General features: G+C 40.5%; 1 protein-coding gene across 11 annotated transcripts in view; it reads left to right on the forward strand.

Annotated features, from left to right (window-relative positions):
* megf11 (multiple EGF like domains 11) overlaps positions 1–21,551 on the forward strand; it is a 578,352-nt gene that overhangs the window by 540,440 nt on the left and 16,361 nt on the right. For 7 of the 11 annotated variants that reach the window (XR_010000925.1, XM_062963273.1, XM_062963274.1 and 4 more), the window contains 5 exons: positions 3,239–3,367; positions 5,148–5,276; positions 8,180–8,308; positions 11,866–12,096; positions 21,033–21,151. Coding sequence is in view for 10 of the 11 variants with exons in the window: in XM_062963273.1 (XP_062819343.1) it covers positions 3,239–3,367; positions 5,148–5,276; positions 8,180–8,308; positions 11,866–12,096; positions 21,033–21,151 (737 nt within the window). In the remaining variant the exon portion in view is untranslated. The remainder of the gene's footprint in view (positions 1–3,238; positions 3,368–5,147; positions 5,277–8,179; positions 8,309–11,865; positions 12,097–21,032; positions 21,152–21,551) is intronic. The other 4 variants (XM_062963277.1, XM_062963278.1, XM_062963280.1 and 1 more) reach the window with 1 other exon arrangement.

Consider the following 21,551-nt stretch of genomic DNA (forward strand, 5'->3'; position numbering starts at 1 on the left):
GACCTTACCTGGGTGTGTTTATTTTGAAATGTAAACACAGTGACACCTTATCATGAAAGGAAGGTCTCTCTTCATCCTTTTCAGTGCTTTCCTTAAAAAATCATTCAACCATCGACAGCCCTGTGCTGCAAGGCCCATATGGCGGGGAAATTAGAGAGATGAGATATTCCTATTACAGGTAATTTACTTGTTAAAGTCTGGAAAGACGTGCCGTGACTTCTCCGGAATTGCTTCGGCAGGAAGATTGACGTTGGTGGATCCAAAAAGTGGCATTTCCCAAACGAACCTTTAATTGGAGGCAGATCGTCCCGGGGAAGCCCCGGCCCCGTCGTTCGGGAGCGTTGCTTCATATTCACCGCGCGACGAAGGCATTCGACAGGCCTTTCTCAGTAAAATATATTAAAACTCTGGTGATAAAGTAGGGATTGGATAAAAACAGACAGCTGTAATTTTGCTTGCATTGTGCCGCTTCCCAGGGCTGTCGCTCAACACCCGAATCAGGACGGCTGTCAATTTCGCAGGCTGTTCATTATATTTAGAAAGTAATTGGGAAATGACTGCTCATTCTGATTTGACATGTGCCGACGGTGGGTTTGTGGTTTTGCTTTGGAAACGATGATTCCAAGCATCTTAACAAGCTGCTGTCCCGGGAAAAACACTTCTTTCCTTCCCTGATATTTCCAGAAATGTTTTGCTCGCCAGAATTTAGAAAGATTACATTTTTGGGGTTGTTGTGTGTTTTCCAGGCAACAAATTACCTTTTTGAATTGCAGTTTTCACAGTTCCTAAGCCAGTGTGGACACATCACCATTATCATCTGTATTCCCCACTTTTTCTCTGCCAAAGCAACTTTGTATGGATTTTGTATACATGGATTTGTATGCCAAAAAGGCACATTTTCCATACTCTCTCATTACACTATGGAACAAAATTTGAAAAATGTTCTGTTCCTGGTTTGAAAGTGTTATTTCCTGTTTAAATGCTCAGTCCTTACTTTGAAAGTAGTTATTCTACTCCAGAAACTTTGTTTTTGTGGTACAAACTAGGTTGAGATATTCATGGAAAAACTAGAGCAAAATATGCTATAGCAGGATGGCCTGCCAAAACAAAGTTTGTGTGGTTTAATCAACTTTCACCATGTTTTTGTGATAGAACCAATTAGGAAATGACATTTAGAACCCAGGAACAAAAATCATGTTACATAGTGTTGTTGTTATTATTATTGTTAAACTTTTATCATGTTTTTATGATTTTTTATCATGTCATAAGCTACTTGAGGCAAGTTGCTTCTAGTGTGAAAGAATTGGCCGTCTACAGAGATGTTGCCCAGGGGAGGCCCGGATGTGTTACCATCCTGCTGGGAGGCTTCCCTCATGTCCCCACAAGCTAGAGCTGATGGACGGGAGCTCATCCCATCTCACGGATTCAAACTGGCAACCTTCAGGTCAGCAGTTCAGCTGGCACAAGGGTTTAACCCATTTCACCATTGCGGCTCCTGCCATGTTTTTATGATAGAACCAAGTAGGAAATGATATTTATAACCCAGGAACAAAAATCGTGTTACATTGTTTTATTCAGCTCAAACTGCAAGTCCTCCCTATGGGTCCCATTCATAAAAGAATCCTAGAGTTAGGAGGGACCCAAAGGGCCATCCAGTCCAACCCCCTTCTGCCATGCAGGAAAGGCATAATCAAAGCACTCCTGACAGATGGCCATCCAGCTTCTGTTTCAAAGCTTCCAAAGAAGGAGCCACCGGACAGAAAGTTCCACTGTCCTGGTGAAATCTCCTTTCCTGTCATTTGAACCCATGGCTCCATTGAGTTCTAGTTTCCAGGGCAACAGAAAACAAGCCTCTTCTCTCTTTCTTAGGTAAAGGTTTTCCCCTGACATTAAGTCTAGTCATGTCAGACTCAGGGGGTTGGTGCTCATCTCCATTTCTAAGCCAAAGAGACAACATTGTCTGTAGACACCTCCAAGGTCATGTAGCTGGCATGGCTGCATGGAGCACTGTTACCTTCTTGCCGGAGCAGTACCTATTGATCTACTCATATTTTGCATGTTTTCGAACTGCTAGGTTGGTAGAAGCTGGGGCTAACAGCTGCAGCTCACTCCGCTCCCTGGATTCAAAATGCCAATCTTTCAGGCAGCCAGTTCAGCAGCTCAGAGTTTTGGCTCATTATTTTTTTATTTTGTAAAGTAACATAATACATCGAAAGTGGTGGAACAATATATTGATAGGAGAGTGAGGGAGGTGAAAGGGTTCTGAAAATAGGTGAAGAGAGAAAACCGGAGGAAAAAAAAGAGAAAGAAAAGAAAAAAAAGAAAATATATATATTGGTTGACTTCCCATCTTGACCTCGGAGTTTTCTCTTTCATTGATTACATATTTGTATTTTCCCTTAGTCTCTTTTCGTTTAAACTATTTTATATTGTAGATAAGTCTATCATGAAGTCCATTCTTCTTTTTATCAAGAATTTTGTGAAGTTTGTCCAGTCTGTTTTATTTTTACCCTCTCTTATTTTTTGTATTAGCTTATCCATTTGTATCATGTCCAAGATTCTGATTAACCATTCCTCGGGAGTAGGAAGTTTTTTCCCTTTCCATGCTTTCGCTATTGTTAGTTTGGAAAGAGAAACTAAAATATACAACTGCAACGGATATCAAAGAAAACTGGTACAAGATGCAATACAGATGGTATTACACACCAGAAAAATTATCAAAATTTAATAACAAGAAATCTAATATGTGTTGGAAATGTGGGGAAAAAATTTGGGACATTTTTTCATCAATGGTGGACCTGTGAGAAATTAAAAGAATTTTGGAAGACAATACATCAAACAACACAGGAAATCATAGGAATCAAATTTAAATTAGAACCTCAAATGTATTTACTAAGCTTTATGAATTCAAAATTTTTAAAAAATGAAGACAGAATATTTTTCTATATAAGCACAACGGCCAGACTGACAATAGCAGCTCAGAGGTTTAACCTGCTGTGCCATCGGGGGCTCCTTCCTCTTTCTTATTATGGCATATTTTCAAATATTTAAACATAATCATGTCTCCTCTCAACTTTGTCTTCTGGAGGCTAAACAGACCCAGCTCTTTAAGCCGCTCCTTATCTAATTCTATGTTTGCTGCAAAAACCTGTTTGGTTGACTTTCTTCCTATTAGAAATGTGAAAGATAACTCTGTTTATTTCTCTCCCCCCCCCCCCCCCTTTTCTTCCTTCTACAGCTTGTCCCATTGGCTTCTGGGGTGCGGATTGCTTCCACTCTTGCAGTTGTCACAATGGTGCCACATGCAGCCCCCAGGACGGCGAATGCCGATGCACCCCCGGATGGACCGGGCCCTACTGCACCCAGCGTGAGTTTTGGGACCACAAACTAAAAAATCAAGGAGGAAGGGATCTCCCGAAAGTATGCACTGCCGCCTTGTGTTAATCATTAGCATTGAAGCCTTTAGAAAAGCATACTATTATTGCTTGGCCTCTGCAGCAAACAAATACCAAAGTCCTCGGAAAATGAATCCGGAACAAACCGATTAACAAAACAACAAGTACAGTAGAGTCTCACTTACCAACACTCGCTTATCCAACATTCTGGATTATCCAACGCATTTTTGTAGACAATGTTTTCAATACATCATGATATTTTGGTGCTAAATTCGTAAATACAGTAATTACTACATAGCATTACCATGTATTGAAGTACTTTTTCTATCAAATTTGTTGTCTAACATGATATTTTGGTTCCTAATTTATAAAATCATAGCCTAATTTGATGTTTAATAGGCTTTTCCTTAATCCCTCCTTATTATCCAACATATTCGCTTATCCAACAGTTTGCCGGCCCATTTATGTTGGATAAGTGAGACTCTACTGTACAATTGTGGAAGTAAAATTAACATAAGAGATTCTCCTCCTTGTTTTACTTTAAAAACATCTCTGAGTGATTGGCTTATAGGCATGCACTAAGTATTTACTATGCCCATGCAAACAACGAAAATAATGTTTCAATATTCATTATGAAATTACGGAGTGGGGAGAAAATCGTTTCTCAAATGTTTCCAGAATTGGACGGGGTCCGTATTGTAACTATAATTAGTTAACTATTTCACCACAAGAAGAGCTAGTGGATGATAGGTTTCCAAGTCAAGGGTTGAAATGAATATACAGTAGAGTCTCACTTTATCCAAGCTAAATGGGCCGGCAGAAACTTGGATAAGCGAATATCTTGGATAATAATAAGGGATTAAGGAAAAGCCTATTAAACATCAAATTAGGTTATGATTTTACAAATTAAGCACCAAAACATCATGTTTTACAACAAATTTGACAGAAAAAGTAGTTGTAATTACTGTACAGTAGAGTCTCACTTATCCAAGCCTCGCTTATCCAAGTTTCTGGATTATCCAAGCCATTTTTGTAGTCAGTGTTTTCAATATATCGTGATATTTGGGTGCTAAATTCGTAAATACAGTAATTACTACATAGCATTACTGCGTATTGAACTACTTTTTCTGTCAAATGTGTTGTATAACATGATGTTTTGGTGCTTAATTTGTAAAATCATAACCTAATTTGATGTTTAATAGGCTTTTCCTTAATCCCTCCTTATTATCCAACATATTCACTTATCCAAGCTTCTGCTGGCCCGTTTATGTTGGATAAGTGAGACTCTACTGTATCTATATATATACACACACAAAATAACTTATGAATTGGATACAACTTACTAATTAGAAATGAAATTCTACACAGCCCTAGTATTTACATTATGACAAAGAATCCTAGAGTTGGAAGAGACCCTCAAACGTCATCCAGTTTACGCTCATTCTGCCTGGCTGGAAGATAGGCACCATCCAAGCATTCCCAACAGATGGCCACCCAGCCCCTGTTTGGAAACATCCAGCCAGACTCCAAGGCAGCTTTGAGCACCATTAACCACCAGGCAGTTCTTCCTAATGTTGAGGTTGGATCTCTTCTCTTGTAGTTTGCATCCACTACTCCATTGTGTCTTTGGAGCAGCGGAAAACCAACTTTCGCCCTCTTCAATGGGACATCCTTTGCAATATTGAAACATGGCTAATCTTCCTGTCCTCACCTTCTGCTTTCCTCTCTCTCCGTGCAATCCCTGCCTTCCAGGATGTCCACCTGCCTTTTACGGGAAAAGCTGTGCCAACGTCTGCCAGTGCCAGAATGGGGCGGACTGCGACCACATCACGGGGCAATGCACCTGCCGGACCGGGTTCACGGGAAAACAGTGTGAGCAAAGTAAGTGGCTCATTGCTCCTTACGGAGATCTCCCTGCACAACTTCACACTTCATTTTATCATCTTCACTGATAACACTATGTAACAAAATTTGAAAAAAAAAATCTGTTCCTGGTTATTTCCTGTTTAATTACGCAGCCTTTATTTTATTTGTTCTACTCCAGAAACTTCATTTTTGTGGCTGCCACAAACTACTGTATATACTCGAGTATAAGCCCTTTTTTAAGACTGAAAAAGCCCCCCTCGGCTTATAGTCAGGTGAGGGTCCTGGTTGGCTTATATTTGGGTCAGCTTATACTTGAGAATATATGGTACATTTATTATTTTTCTCTATTATTATTGGTATTATTACATTTATTATTTTTCTCTATTATTGTTGCTACTATTACATTTATTTTACTCTATTTTATTATTAATAATACATTTATTATTTCACTCTGATATTATTATTATTACATTTATTGTTTTACTCTATTTATTATTACGTGTATTATTTTCCTGCATTTATTATTATTATTATTATTATTAGATGTATTATTTTACTGTATTATTATTAAAATGATACATAAGCACATTTACATTGAAGAAGATGAGAATATTGATTTGATCAGAGTTGGACAGTCTTATCTTAAATTTGAGCTTGATGTAAATATTCAAAAACATTTAACCTACTGATGCCTCAATTAATGTAATTTTATTGGCATCTATTTTTATTTCTGAAATTTACCGCCCTCGGCTTATACTTGAGTCAACGTTGTCCCAGTTTTTTGTGGTAAAATTAGGTGCCTCGGCTTATATTCGGGTCGGCTTATACTCAAGTACAGGGGTCCTCAAACTTTTTAAGTGGAGGGCCGATTCATGGTCCCTCAGATTGTTGAGGGGCCAAATTATCATTTGCAAAAAAAAAAAAGGAACAAATTCCTATGCTCACTGCACATGTCTTATTTGTAGTGCAAAAAAAAAAAACCCAGCAACAATTACTTATTTATTTATTTGCTACATTTATACCCCACCCTCTCTCACCCCAAAGGGGACTCAGAGCGGCTTACAAGTTGTATGTGCATACAATATATTATATTATTAGCATAGCACAATATTAGCATTATATATTACTATATTGTACTATACCATTATACCATAATATTATTAGTAATATTACATTTAATATATAATATATAATTAATATTATTATATTATACAATATTATTATATTGTATTACTAGCTGTGCCTGGCCACGCGTTGCTGTGGCGAAGTATGTGGCCCCTTCTACACAGCTGTATAAAATGCACACTGAAGTGGATTATATGGCAGTGTGGAGTCAAGATAATCCAGTTCAAAGCAGATAATATAAGATTACAAATGGGTTATATAGCTGTGTGAAAGGGCCATATAATCCAGTGCAAATTAAATAATCTGTGGAAGAGGCCACGGCCTAAGTCTGCCTGTCCCCTGGGCTGAGTTGGTTGCTAGGAGACCAAGTGGGCAGAGATTAGTCCTCTAACTGGCAGCAATTGGATAAAAACAATTATTCCTTTCCCTCTAATTAGGACTTTATTTTTCTTTTCTTTTTGTTGTATCAACCTAGAGGTGTGGATGATGGGTTGTGTTGTCAAATTTCGAGGTTGGGGGGCCTGTAGTTTTGTTGTTTTGTTGGTCGCCGTGATGCCATCACTCATTTATATATATAGATTATTAGCCGCCCTGAGTCCCCTATTGGGTGAGAAGGGCGGGGTAGAAATACTGTAATAAATAAATATTATATTGTATTACATTATAATATTATTATCAATATTATATGTATACACAATATATTATTACCATATTATTCATTTACAATATTGGTAAATGAAAGAACAATACAATATTTAAAAATAAAAATAATTTTAACCAACATACTGTAAACCAGGGGTCTCCAAACTAAGGCCCAGGGGCCAGATGCGGCCTATCGAAGCCATTTATCCGGCCCCCATGGCACAAGGGCAGAAGAAGGTCGGGCTAAATGACCCAAGGGGTCTCTTCTTCTCTTACAATCTTTATTATTATTATTATTATTATTATTATTATTATTATTATTATTATTATTAACATTGAGGCTGGGTGGCCATCTGTCAGGGGTGCTTTTTTTGTGCCTTTGATACACAAAGGCAGAAGAGGGTTGGACTAAATGGCCCAAGGGGTCTCTTCCAACCCTCTTTATTATTATTATTATTATTATTATTATTATTATTATTATTATTATTAACATTGAGGCTGGGTGGCCATCTGTCAAGGGTGCTTTGCTTGTGCTTTTGGTGCACAAAGGCAGAAGAGGGTCAGACTAAATGGCCCAAGGGGTCTCTTCCAACCCTCTTTATTATTATTATTATTATTATTATTATTATTATTATTAATATTATTAATAAAATTAATATTAATTATTATTGCTCAGTAGCCAACTATAGTCCGGCCCTCCAACAGTCTGAAGGATCATGAACTGGCCCCCTGTTTAAAAAGTTTGGGGACTCCTGCTGTAAACTTATCAGGATTTCAGTGGGAAGTATGGGCCTGCTTCTGGCCAATGAGATAATCAAGTAGGATTGTTGTTGTTGTGTCTTCAAGTCATTTCAGACTTTGGGAGAGCCTAAAACTGAGGGAGGGCGGGGACCAGGTCAATGGCCTTGGAGGGCTGCATCCGGCCCCCGGTCCTTAGTTTGGGGACCCCTGCTCTAACCCTGCTGAAGAATATTCCCCGGCACTTCTCCGTTTACGTACGAGCAGATCTCCCTTTTTCTTCAGAGACTTCTCCTCTGAAATGTGTAAGGAGTGGGTTCCATTCTCGGAGTCCTCTGTTGAGAAATGGACTCTTTGTCAGAGTCTCCAAGCCGTTCTCTCCAGCCCCTTTTGTCCCTTTGAATCGCCCACAGAGTGTCCGCCGGGAACCTTCGGCTACGGTTGCCAGCAGCTGTGCGAATGCATGAACAATGCAACCTGCGACTACGTTACAGGGACTTGTTATTGCAGCCCGGGCTTCAAAGGAATCCGGTGCGACCAAGGTGAGCCCAATTCCATCCGCCTTTCTTTTGAAACAGAGCTTTCAAATGTTTCTTTGTGTGCTGTCCTTCCCGAAGAGCTGAAAAAGACTTCCGTGGGTGACCTGAATACACTTGCAGGAGGGAAGGAATTGCAGCTACAGCCAGAGAGAGAAAGAAAAGGGATCGGCAATTCCCACAGGTTTGCTGTATCTTCATCAGAGCTGGAAACACAACGAGCCTTTTGAAATACAAAAATGGGTTTCTTGGTTTTAGGTTGACCATCCTTAATTCGGACATCCAGAATCCAAAATACAGTAGAGTCTCACTTATCCAAGCTAAATGGGCCAGCAGAAGCTTGGATAAGCAAATATCTTGGATAATAAGGAGGGATTAAGGAAAAGCCTATTAAACATCAAATTAGGTTATGATTTTACAAATTAAGCACCAAAACATCATGTTACACAACAAATTTGACAGAAAAAGCCATTTAATACGCAGTAATGTTTTGTTGTAATTACTGCATTTACAAATTTAGCACCAAAATATCACAATATATTGAAAACATTGACTACAAAAATGGCTTGGATAATCCAGAGGCTTGGATAAGCGAGGCTTGGATTAGTGAGACTCTACTGTACTCCGAAGTCTGAAATTCTCCGCATGGGAGGCTAAAATCGTGACACTTTTGCTTTCAATGTACACAGACTTCATTTCAAGCCCCCAAATTATTTCCAGCGTTGCATGAGATTGCCGCCTTCAAAGCTAATGAAATATCAATTTAGACTTGGATCCCAACTGCAAGGCATTTCATTATGTACATACAGTAGAGTCTCACTTATCCAACATAAACGGGCCGGCAGAACGTTGGATAAGCGAATATGTTGGATAATAAGGAGAGATTAAGGAGAAGCCTATTAAACATCAAATTAGGTTATGATTTTACAAATAAAGCACCAAAACATCATGTTATACAACAAGTTTGACAGAAAAAGTAGTTCAATACACAGTAATGTTATATTGTAATTACTGTATTTACGAATTTAGCACCAAAATATCACGATATATTGAAAACATTGACTACAAAAATGCGTTGGATAATCCAGAATGTTGGATAAGCGAGTGTTGGATAAGTGAGACTCTACTGTATTTATTTATTTATTTATTTACAGCATTTATATTCCGCCCTTCTCACCCCAAAGGGGACTCAGAGCAGATCACATTACACATATAGGCAAACATTCAATGCCTTTTAACATAGAACAAAGACTAGACAAACATAGGCTCCGAGCAGGCCTCGAACTCATGACCTCCTGGTCAGAGTGATTCATTGCAGCTGGTTGCAGCTGGCTTGCTCTCCAGCCTGCGCCACAGCCCAGACCCATAGATACATAGATAAAAAAAAATCTCATTATTTACATCTCATTGTATACATAGATAAAAATGTAAGTACAGTAGAGTCTCGCTTATCCAACCTTCGCTCGTCCAACGTTGTGTATTATCCAACACAGTCTGCCAATGTTTTTGTAGTCAATGTTTTCAATACATTGCGATGCTTTGGTACTAAATTCGTAAATACAGTTACAGTAGAGTCTCACTTATCCAACGTTCTGGATTATCCAACGCAATTTTGTAGTCAATTTTTTTCAATATATCGTGATATTTTGGTGCTAAATTCGTAAATATAGTAATAACTACATAGCATTACTGCATATTGAACTACTTTTCCTGTCAAATTTGTTGTATAACATGTTGTTTTGGTGCTTAATTTGTAAAATCATAACCTAATTTGATGTTTAATAGGCTTTCCCTTAATCTCTCCTTATTATCCAACATATTCGCTTATCCAACATTCTGCCGACCCATTTACGTTGGATAAGCGAGACTCTTTTGTATTACTACATAACGTTAGAGTATATTGAACTGCTTTTTCTGTCAATTTGTTGTAAAAAAATAATGTTTTGGTGCTTAAAATCATAATGTAATTTGACGTTTTATAGGCTTTTCCTTAATCGCTCCTTATTATCCAACATTTTTGCTTATCCAACGTTTATGTTGGCTAAGTGAGACACTACTGTACTCCAGAATCTAACCAAAAACCCTCTCAAATCCAACTCTTCAGGATTTTGAATTGCAGGAGTTGAAGTCCAAAACGCCTGGAGGGCTGAAGTTTGCTCATGCCTGCTCTAAATGATGATGATGATGATGATGATGATGATGTGTTCTTGAATGCGTTCATGGCTGGAATCACTGGGTTGCTGTGAGTTTTCCTGGCTGTATGGCCATGTTCCAGAAGCATTCTCTCCTGACCTTTCGCCCACATCTATGGCAGGCATCCTCAGTGTTTGTGAGGTCTGTTGGAAACTAGGCATTAAGTGGGGTTTATATATCTGTGGAATGATGTCCAAGGCGGGAGAAAGGACTCTTGTCTGTTTGAGGCAAGTGGGAATATTGCCATTGGCCAGCTTGATTAGCATTGAATGGCCTTGCAGCTTCAAAGGCTGGCTGTTTCCTGCATAAATAAAGAACAACTCTCAGAAAATAGGGGAATTCCAAACAGGAAACAATCAGGTCAAGCTAACACTTCCCAACAAAGGATTCCCCCCCAGGCAGGAAGCAGCCAGGCTTTGAAGCTCAAAGACTGTTCAATGCTAATCAAGGTGGCCAATTGCAACATTCACACTTGCCTCCAACAGACAAAGGTTCTTTCTCCCAACCTGGACATTATTCTACAGATATATAGGCCCCACTTGACTAAGTTCCAACAGATCTCACAACCTCTGAGGAAGCCTGCCATAGACGTGGGTGAAACATCAGGAGAGAATGCTTCTGGAACATGGTCATACAGCCCAGAAAACTCACAAAAACCCAATAATAATAATAGTAATAATAATAATAATAATAATAATAATAATAATAATAATAATAATATTATTTCGGGATGGCAGCTCCCATCATCCCTAGTCAATTCAAGTAAGGTATTGGACATGGAGCCCCAGTGGCGAAGTGTGTTAAAGCACTGAGCTGCTGAACTTGCAGACCGAAAGGTCCCAGGTTCAAATCCCGGGAACGGAGTGGTCACCCGCTGTTAGCTCCAGTTTCTGCCAACCTAGCAGTTCGAAAACATGCTAATGTGAGTAGATCAATAGGTACCACTCCGACGGGAAGGTAACAGCACTCCATGCAGTCATGCCGGCCACATGACCTTGGAGGTGTCTACGGATAACGCCGGCTCTTCGGCTTAGAAATGGAGATGAGCACCAACCCCCAGAGTCGGACATGACTGGACTTAACGTCAGGGGAAACCTTTAACTTTACCTTATTGGAAGTTGCCATTCTCACAATATGTGAGCCCTGTTCTAGTTGAAAAGAATGGGAAAGGCCTTTGCATGTCCAATCCCCACTTGGCTGAGAAACGACGCAGCCAAAAGGCTTGAACTGGCAAAGTATCTACAGCCTTTCACAAGGGAAACGGGAGGGAGAGCAGGGAAGAGATATATAACACAAAGCCCCCTTTTTTCTCCAGCGGAATGGCCCCTGCCACTCAATTTTAACGGCACATTGTGAATTATTTTTAACAGCGGCCCTCATGATGGAAGAATTAAACCCCTATACTAAAATTAGTCCGGCTCTTGGATCCGAGCGGCATTCAGTGGGAGCAATCATTGGGATTATTATCCTCCTGCTAATTATTATGGTTTTGCTGGCACTGTTTGTGTGGTATCGGCGGAAGCAGAAGAAAGGCCACGACATGCCAAGCGTCTCCTACACGCCAGCCATGCGGATGACAAACACCGACTACTCCCTCTCCGGTAAGAGGCTCTTTGGGACAATGAACTTCTTCGTGGGATGGTGGGGAGGGGAACCTATGTCCGTTCTCTCCAAAGTGTGGGTCCCCATGACCTTCTTCCTAGGAAGAGCCTTTCTTGTTACAGGACAGGGTTAGAAATGCCAATCCTCAATCAAAAAATAGACACAAATACAAGAGAGTCAGCGACATGAGTCTTTTGTTGGCGACATAATAATATTATGTTGTTGAGACTCTAAGCAATCTGATTTGGGGGACTTCCAATTATCTTCTTCTCAATGTACCATATCTGTGCCCATTCCCCTGTTTTCCCTAAAATAAGACATCCCCAGAAAATAAGACCTAGTAGAGGTTTTGCTGAATTGCTAAATATAAGGCCTCCCCCGAAAGTAAGACCTAGCAAAGTTTTTGTTTGGAAGCATGCCCGTTGAACAGAACACCAGAGCATGCAGGATCAGTAAATGTACGTACCATAGACAGTTGTACATGGAAATAATGGTAGTAACAAGAAATTCTTGATAGGATTCACAGTTTGTCTGGTTATACTGGTTTGTGATGACAACCACTGTACAGTATATAATAAATGTTCAACAATAAATGTGAATTCTTCTTCATGGAAAAATAAGACATCCCCTGAAAATAAGACCTAGAGCATCTTTGGGAGCAAAAATTAATATAAGACACTGTCTTATTTTCGGGGAAACACGGTAGTTACCTTCCTTGCTTCCTTCCTTCTTTCTTTCCTGGACACTTGTCAGGCACTGGCAGCCAACAGCTGTCAATAGACTTCCACATTATTGTTCATTCGTGTGGAATTGCTATTCGTTTTGTGTAGTTTCATTTGTGTCGTCTCATTTTCGTATTCTTGTCCCACTAACGAAAATGGGCTGCCTATACGACACAAATTTTCGTCTGGCTAACACAAAACATGAAAATTTTCATGCCATTGGAGGCAATGGGAAGGCTTCCAAGGTTCATCCCCCCCCCCCTCAGTTTTTGGGCTAGAGGGGTGAAAATCGCCATAAACAGAGGGCATTTTGATCCCTTTTAGCCACCAATTTTTAACACATTTGGATCTTCCCCAGAGTACTATGGTTATTAATAATATTATTACGTTAACCCTCATTTTCACAGATCAGATCTACTGCAGACGTATTTCCTTCACTCAGGCTGAGGTCAGATTCCCAGATCCATATATATATCTGTGAAAATGATGGGGTTCATGCTGATAGATACTGGAGATGGAAAAGGCAATGGACATGTATTTTCCGACAGCAAAGAAAATCCCAATGAAGTGGTCAGTCAAATCTCCTGAGATTAGAAGCCCCTGCCTTTAATGTCCTCTTATAGACTTGGCTGGCATTCAGCCCTCACATTTCCTAATTCTCCCCAGTGTTTATTGTGGTATGAGCCTGCTTTCGAGAAATTGCTTTTCTCACTGGGAACGGCATTTAATTTTGCCATCAACCGGGGCCGAACAGGCCTGCTGGAACATTTGTCTTTTTCGCCAAAGTAAATCTTCCATGATTGTTTCTCAAACCAAACTGCGTCAGTGAAGAGGGGACCCTGGGCTCAAGGCGGGAGCCATGCAGACAAAAGGAACGCTTCCAGCCGCTTTGTTGCACAGAGTTTTCTTACCGGCTGCCAATTTGTCTTGAGAGGTGTGCAAAAGTCACAGTGACATTCACATTCTGATACGGAAGGAGAGGCATGGTGGCACATTTCCAAGCCAAATAATCTTTGTCACCTAGCAAAACCTCTCATTAGGGCAAGGTGGAGAAGGGGGAAGCCTTGGACATATATACTAGACATGTCCAAAAAATCGTTTTGAATCGTATATCGGAATTATTTCGGATTGTTATCGCTTTTTGATACGCATTCCGAGACATTGTCTCACAGTACAACCAGCAATGTAATTCGAACCATTGTTGGCCCATTCTCTAATTGTCTCTTAATGTTTCATTAATCCCCCCCCCCCCCAAAATCTTTTTTTTAAATATATTTTTTTAAATATTTAAAAACATTTTTTTGTTTCTGCAACCTACCTTGAATGGGAGCTTAGCGCAGCCTAACATGGCTGCCGCTCCCCGGCCAATCAGAAGCTTCCACGATGGATGCAAAGGTGGGGGCTAACGTCCTCTGCGTCCACATGGAAGATTGCCATACAAGCCCGGTGTGTAGCGATTGCGCATGCGCGTCTGCCATTTTAGAAACATTTAGAATCATTACGAATTTTTGGAAATATCCAAAATTTTGGGGTGAAAAAATCGGAAATACTTTTTATATCGAAGCGCCAGCGCCCCCTACTTTAGAAACGAGAACTGAAACATTTTTTTCATTGATCGGACATGCCTAATATATACATTGCAAGAACTTCAGGCTGTGCAGTGCCCTCTTTCCCCAAAAATAGGGTCTTATATTATTTTTTGCTCCAAATGATGTGTTAGGGCTTATTTTCAGGGAATGTCTTATTTTTTCCCATTTTTATGAGCTTATTTTTGAAGTAGGGCTTATATTTTGGGCATCCTTAAAAATCATGCTACGGCTTATTTTTTTCATTATTTTTTATTATTATTATTTGAGAAAAAGTTACAATTACATAAACATATTCTATACATTTCCCCCTCTTTTATTTACATTCACCCCTGTGCTCCCCTTCTCCGGAGCCATCTCTTCTTCTGTTGTCCCACCAAAAGTTCAATTCCTCATTTGGAGGTAAATTCCCATCTTCTTTTTCCAATAATTTTTCTAGAAATTTTCTCCAAATACTTTCCACAATCCCTTCTTTACTTTCAAATTTGATGTTAGCTTGTCATTCAGTGCCATTCGCCAAACTTCTTTATACCATTCATTAATTTGTATTTTCATTTCTCCATTCCAATATTTTGCAATTAGTAATCTAGCTGCTGTTAATAGCATGTCTATTAATTTTTTTTCTCTCTTATCTTTCTCATCCTCTTTTTTAATTAAAAGTAATATTTCCACTGGATTCCTTCTAATTTTTAATATTTTCTATTCCCCTTATGACCAATTCCCAAAAACCTTTTCCATGTTTACAATCCCACCACATATACATGTAGGTTCCAATTTCCTGGCACCCTCGCCAGCATTTTTCATTATTATTCTTATTCATAATATTTAACCTTCTATATTTTTGGAGTAAAATAAGCCTTAGTAAAATGTTTTTGGGGAAACAGGGTAAGTCTCTATAAGGAAAGATAATCAATACATGGTCCTAGATGGTGATTGTTTCTGCATACTCTGAGACTGTCCTGTGGGGCAATAAATGTGCACTTTTGTGAATGGGAATAGGATCACCTTGAAGACACTGGCCCTCGAAACCCGATGGCTACAAGGTGAGTCAATTCTGTATTGAAAACCATCTTTAGAGGAGCAGAACCTCTTTAAAGGGTAGGGCTCAGTATCTTGAACAGCTTCTATGAAATTCCAATGAAATCCCAGCATGGATTCAGTTGAAGCCACCGTCTGACCTCATTGATTGATGTTTGAGAGGCAGACGTCATACAGACGTTCTTTCTCCACAGTGGAGGACCTTTTCTACTATGTTCCTACCATTGTCTGTCATTTTATGGATTGTTTTTATTGGGGTGAGATCCAGTTTTGAGCACGGACTACTGTGTTGGTGGAAGGGGACCTTCTCTCCACATAGCAGTCCCCCTGGCTCCCCAAAATGCTGTGTTGAGTATTGTAGAGCACTGACAAATGGGGTGATGTTCTGTAATACTTGGGGGGGGGAGGGAACCCCAAATGTAAGACGGATGCACCCTTCCATTGGTAGACACATCAAAACTTGGGTCGAACCCATTGTGAAGGCTCCAAATTTATGACAGATGCACCCTTCCATCAGTAGACATCCAACCCATTATGAAGACCACAAACTTTTAAGATGGATGGACTTTTCCAGTAGTAGACATCAAAACTTGGATCCAACCACTTGTGAAAACCCCAAATGTTTAGGATGGAGGGACCCTTCCATCAGGAGACATCCAAACCTGGGTCCAAACCATTGTGAAGAACCTAAACAAAACATGTGCGCCCTTCCATCAGTAAACATCCAAACTTGGGTCCAACCCATTGTGAAGACCCCAAACTTAAGACAGATGCATCCTTCCATTAGTAGATATCAAAACTTGAGTCCAACCAACTGTGAAGACCCCAAGGAGATATACCTCCTTGCATCGACTTGCGTCGAACCCATTGTGAAGACCCAAAGCTTAAGATATGATGCATATATCTTAAGCTTTGGGTCTTCACAATGGGTTGGACACAAGTTTGGATGTCTACTAATGGAAGGAGGTATATCTCCTTGTGGTCTTCACAGTTGGTTGGACTCAAGTTTTGATGTCTACTAATGATGTCTACATATGCATCCTTCCATTAGTAGTACACCTCGTAACATGGGTCTAAACCACACTGAAGACCCCAAAATTATAAAATGGGTGTATCCTTCCATTAGAAAACATCCAAACTTGAGTCCAACCTGTTGTGAAAACCACAAATTTTTAAGACAGATGCATTCTTCCATTAGTAGACATCCAAACTCGGGCCCAACCCATTGTGAAGACCACAAACTTGGGACAGATGGACCCTTCCATTAGTAGTTATCCAAATTTGGGCCCAATCGATTATGAAGGCCACAGATTTTTAAGACAGGTGCACCCTTCCATTAGTAGACATCCAAACCTAGATCCAAGCCATTGTGGATCCTTTTGTTGTTTTATTCTATGAATTCTTTGGAATTCATATATAATGAATTTCAAAGAATGGGGCCCCTGGTGGCACAGTGTGTTAAAGCGCTGAGCTGCTGAACTTGCGGACCAAAAGGTCCCAGGTTCAAATCCCGGGAGCAGAATGAGCGCCCGCTGTTAGTCCCAGCTCCTGCCAACCTAGCAGTTTGAAAACATGCCTATGTGAGTAGATCAATAGGTACCGCTCTGGAGGGAAGGTAACGGCGCTCCATGCAGTCATGCCAATGGCCACATGACCTTGGAGGTGTCTATGGACAACACTGGCTCTTTGGCTTAGAAATGGAGATGAGCACCAACCCCCAGAGTCAGTCATGACTGGACTTAATGTCAGGGGAAACCTTTACCTTTACTATATATATTCCTCAGATATATATAAACCTTCCTTGCTGAGTTTCTCCATACCTCACAACCTCTGAGGATGCCTGCCACAGATGTGGGTGAAACGTCAGGAGAGAATACTTCTAGAACATGGCCAGACAGCCCGGAAAACATACAACAACCCCATTGAGGAGGACTTCTTTGCAAAATAGAAGAATAGACCAGTTGCGCTTCATGCGTTAACTCCCAAGTGGCTTTGTTTGAAATGGATCCCCTTGTTTGTTCCAAGGCTTCTCACATTTTCCACCCCATCTTCACATTAATCTTCATCCAAAGCAGAGGACACTTGGCACAATGTTCTTTCTCATCGAGAGGCAAACACTGGCATTTCACGCCAAAACACTGCCGGCGCGCTGAATCCAGAAGTCAACTAACTGTTGACAAAAGGTACATTCGGATACACTGGCGACTGTATCCGTTCAGCCGCTTGCCATTTTGTTTCTCTAGCCAAAATCAAAACAACCCAAGGCTTTAATTAACACAAGGCAAGAACGAGTGTGCTTCATTGACGTGGCCTTGGTTCCAAACCTCTCTCGTTGTTCTTTGGAAACGTATCAGCCTGTTAATAAATCTGCAAGTGGCAGCTTAATTAATAAGGGGGGTCATTTTAATCTGTATGCTATTCTTTTGATCTTCACTATCTGCTTGTTTCGCCCTTACCATCAAAGTCAAGGGAAATGGGTGGCTAGCGAGGACGCCTTATATCAGGGGTCCCCAAACTAAGGCCCGGGGGCTATATGTGGCCCATTGAAGCCATTTATCCGGCCCCCACAGCACAAAGGTAGAAGGGGGTTGTGCTAAATGACCCAAGGGTTCTCCTCTTCTCTTTTATTATTATTATTATTATTATTATTATTATTATTATTATTATCATCATCATTGAGGCGGAGAGGCCATCTGTCGGGCGCTTTTGGTGCAAAAAGGCAGAAGGGGGTTGGATTCAATGGCCCAAAGGGTCTCTTCCAACCCTCTTTATTATTATTATTATTATTATTATTATTATTATTATTATTATTAACATTAAGGCGGGGAGGCCATCTGTCAGGGGTGCTTTGCTTGTGCTTGTGGTGCAAAAAGGCAGAAGGGGGTTGGACTCAATGGCCCAAAGGGTTTCTTCCAACCCTACTTTTTTAATTATTATTATTATTATTGACACAACGACGTTGTATGACACAGCAAACAAGATAGACATGCCGGATTTCGTTTCACAAAATCACAAGTCGAACACTTCCCAAGTGTCTAGGACTGTGTGATGTATTTTCGGATGATGCGTGTAGATCCCAGTAAGGTGGCCTTTTGCAGTTGGCAGATCGTAATTTTGTCAATGTCTATTGTTTCCAAATGCCGGCTGAGATCTTTTGGCATGGCACCCAGTATGCCCATCACCACCGGGACCACCTGCACTGGTTTCTGCCAGAGTCTTTGAAGTTTAATCTTGAGGTCCTGATAGCGGCTGAGTTTTTCCTGTTGTTTTTCATCAATGCGACTATCACCTGGGATGGCGACATCAATGATCCAAACCTTGTTCTTTTCCACAACTGTGATGTCTGGTGTGTTGTGTTCCAGAACATTGTCAGTCTGGATTCGGAAGTCCCACAGTATCTTTGTGTGTTGTTGTTGTTGTTATTATTATTATTATTATTATTGCTTTGGTGGCCAACTATAGTAGCCAACAATGATCTAAAGGATCGTGAACTGGCCCCCTGTTTAAAAAGTTTGGGGACCCCTGCCTTAAATAGTCAGGATGGGCAGCAAATTGTAATAGATTTTGGTTAAAGATAACACTATGTAACGTTTGAAAAAAATCTGTTCCTGGTTCGAAAGTGCTATTTCCTGTTTAAGTGTGTCGTCCTTATTTTGAAAGTAGTTGTTCTACTCCCGAAACGTTTTTTGTGGCTGCCATAAACTATGTTGGTCAAGACTTGATGAAATAGTCATTGAAAAACTATTGCAAAATATGCTGCATGTCCCAGAAAAACAATTTTTTTGCAGTTTAATAAGCTTTCCCCATGATAGAGCCAATTAGGAAATGACATTTATAACCCAGGAACAGAAAATCATGTTACAGAGTGTAGAGCCTGCAGATTCATGGCTAGGTTCATAATAGGGATTCCTAATCATCGTGTTTAAATATCGGAAAGGCTGTCATAAGGAAGAGGGAGCAAGGCTTGCGTTCGGGTGCCTTGGAGACTAAGACTCAATGGAGCCATGGGTTCAAATCCCAGGAAAGGAGATCCCACCTGAACATTAGGAAAAACTTCCTTCCCATAAGAAGAGTTGTTCAACAGTGGAACTCAATGCCTGGGAGTCCGGTGGAAGCGCCTTCCTTGGAGGCCTTGAAAAAGAGGCTGGATGGCCATCTGTTAGGGGTGCTTTGATTGTGCTTTTCCTGCCTGACAGAAGGGGTTGGAATGGATGGCCTCTGGGGTCGCTATTATTATTATTATTATTATTATTATTATTATTATTATTATTTATTACAAAGGCTGGGTGGCCATCTGTTGGGGTGTTATGATTGTGTTTTTCCTGCCTGGCAGAAGGAGGCTGGACTGGATAGCCCCTGGGGTTGCTGTTACTACTATTACTACTACTCCTGCAAAGGCTGGATGGCCATCTGCCAGGAGTGCTTTTCCTGCATGGCAGAAGGGGGTGAGACTGGATGGCCCCTGGGGTTGCCATTACTACTCCTACTACTATTACTACTGCAAAAGCTGGATGGCCATCTGCTGGGAGTACTTTGTGCTTTTCCTGCCTGACAGAAGGGGTTGGAATGGATGGCCCATGGGGTCACTGCTATTATTATTATTATTATTATTATTATTATTATTATTATTATTATTATTATTTTATTGTATGACACAGCAAACAAGATAGATATGCTGGAATTCATTTCACAAAATCACAAGTCCCAAGCATCTAGGACTGTGTGATGTATTTTCGGATGATGCGCACAGATCCCAGTAGGGTGGCCTTTTGCAGTTGGCAGATCGTAATTTTGTCAATGTCTATTGTTTCCAAATGCCGGCTGAGATCTTTTGGCACGGCACCCAGTGTGCCGATCACCACTGAGACCACCTGCACTGGTTTCTGCCAGAGACTTTGAAGTTCAATCTTGAGGTCCTGATAGCAGCTGAGTTTTTCCTGTATTATTATTATTGTTGTTGTTGTTGTTGTTGTTGTTGTTGTTGTTATTATTATTATTTACAAAGACAGTGTGGCAATCTGTTGGGGTGTTTTGATTGTGTTTTTCCTGCCTGGCAGAAGGAGGTTGGACTGGATGGCCCCTGGGGTTGCTATTATTACTACTAGTAGTACTACTACTACTACTGCAAAGGCTGGATGGCCATCTGCCACTTTGTGTTTTTCCTGCATGGCAGAAGAGGGTTGGACTAGATGCCTATTATTATTATTATTATTATTATTATTATTATTATTATTATTATTATTATTATTATTATTATTTCATTATGACACAGCAAACAAGATAGCTATGCTGGATTTCATATCACAAAATCACAAGTCGAACACTTCCCAAGTGTCTAAGACTGTGTGATGTATTATTATTATTATTATTATTATTATTATTATTATTATTATTATTATTATTATTACAAAGGCTGGGTGGCCATCTGTTGGGGTGCTTAGATTGTGCTTTTTCTGCTTGGCAGAATGGCCCATGTGGTCCCTTCCAATTTTATTATCCTATGATTCCACGATAGGCCTTTGCTGGCCTTGCCCCTCCATATCCAGCAGTTCCAAAAAAGACTCTTGTGTCGCCTTGTTTTCTCCCCAGATGTCTCTCAAGGTAGCAGCACTGCTCACTGTTTTTCCAACCCAAGCTACCACACCTTGCCTTGTGGCGTGACGTCACGGGTCTTTCCCAGTAATCTGGATGGAAACCTCTCCAGTAAGGTAGATATCGACCTCACCTCGGCCCCCCAGACCACCCCCCCATTGATCCCCCCACCCTCCCTGGGCCTGTTTCCCCATCCATTCAAGAAAAAGATACCAAACTAAACTCCATGAGGCTTTGATGGCCAAACCTTGGGCGGAAGGTGCTCATCCTCATTTTCTCCTCCTCTGCGCACTTTCCCCTTCTCCTTTGGCATCCTTCCCTCGTTTGAGACACTGAGAACATTCATCTTTAGTGGAGTGGGGTGAGCTCCTGCTATTAGCCCCAGTTTTTGCCAACCTAGCAGTTTGAAAACATTTAAGTGTGAGTAGATCAATAGGTGGGAGTCCCAGTGGTGAAGTGTGTTAAAGCACTGAGCTGCTGAACTTGCAGACCGAAAGGTCCCAGGTTCAAATCCCA

This window comes from Anolis carolinensis, unplaced genomic scaffold (assembly GCF_035594765.1).
Source record: "Anolis carolinensis isolate JA03-04 unplaced genomic scaffold, rAnoCar3.1.pri scaffold_11, whole genome shotgun sequence".
In the NCBI taxonomy this organism is placed as follows: domain Eukaryota; kingdom Metazoa; phylum Chordata; class Lepidosauria; order Squamata; family Dactyloidae; genus Anolis; species Anolis carolinensis.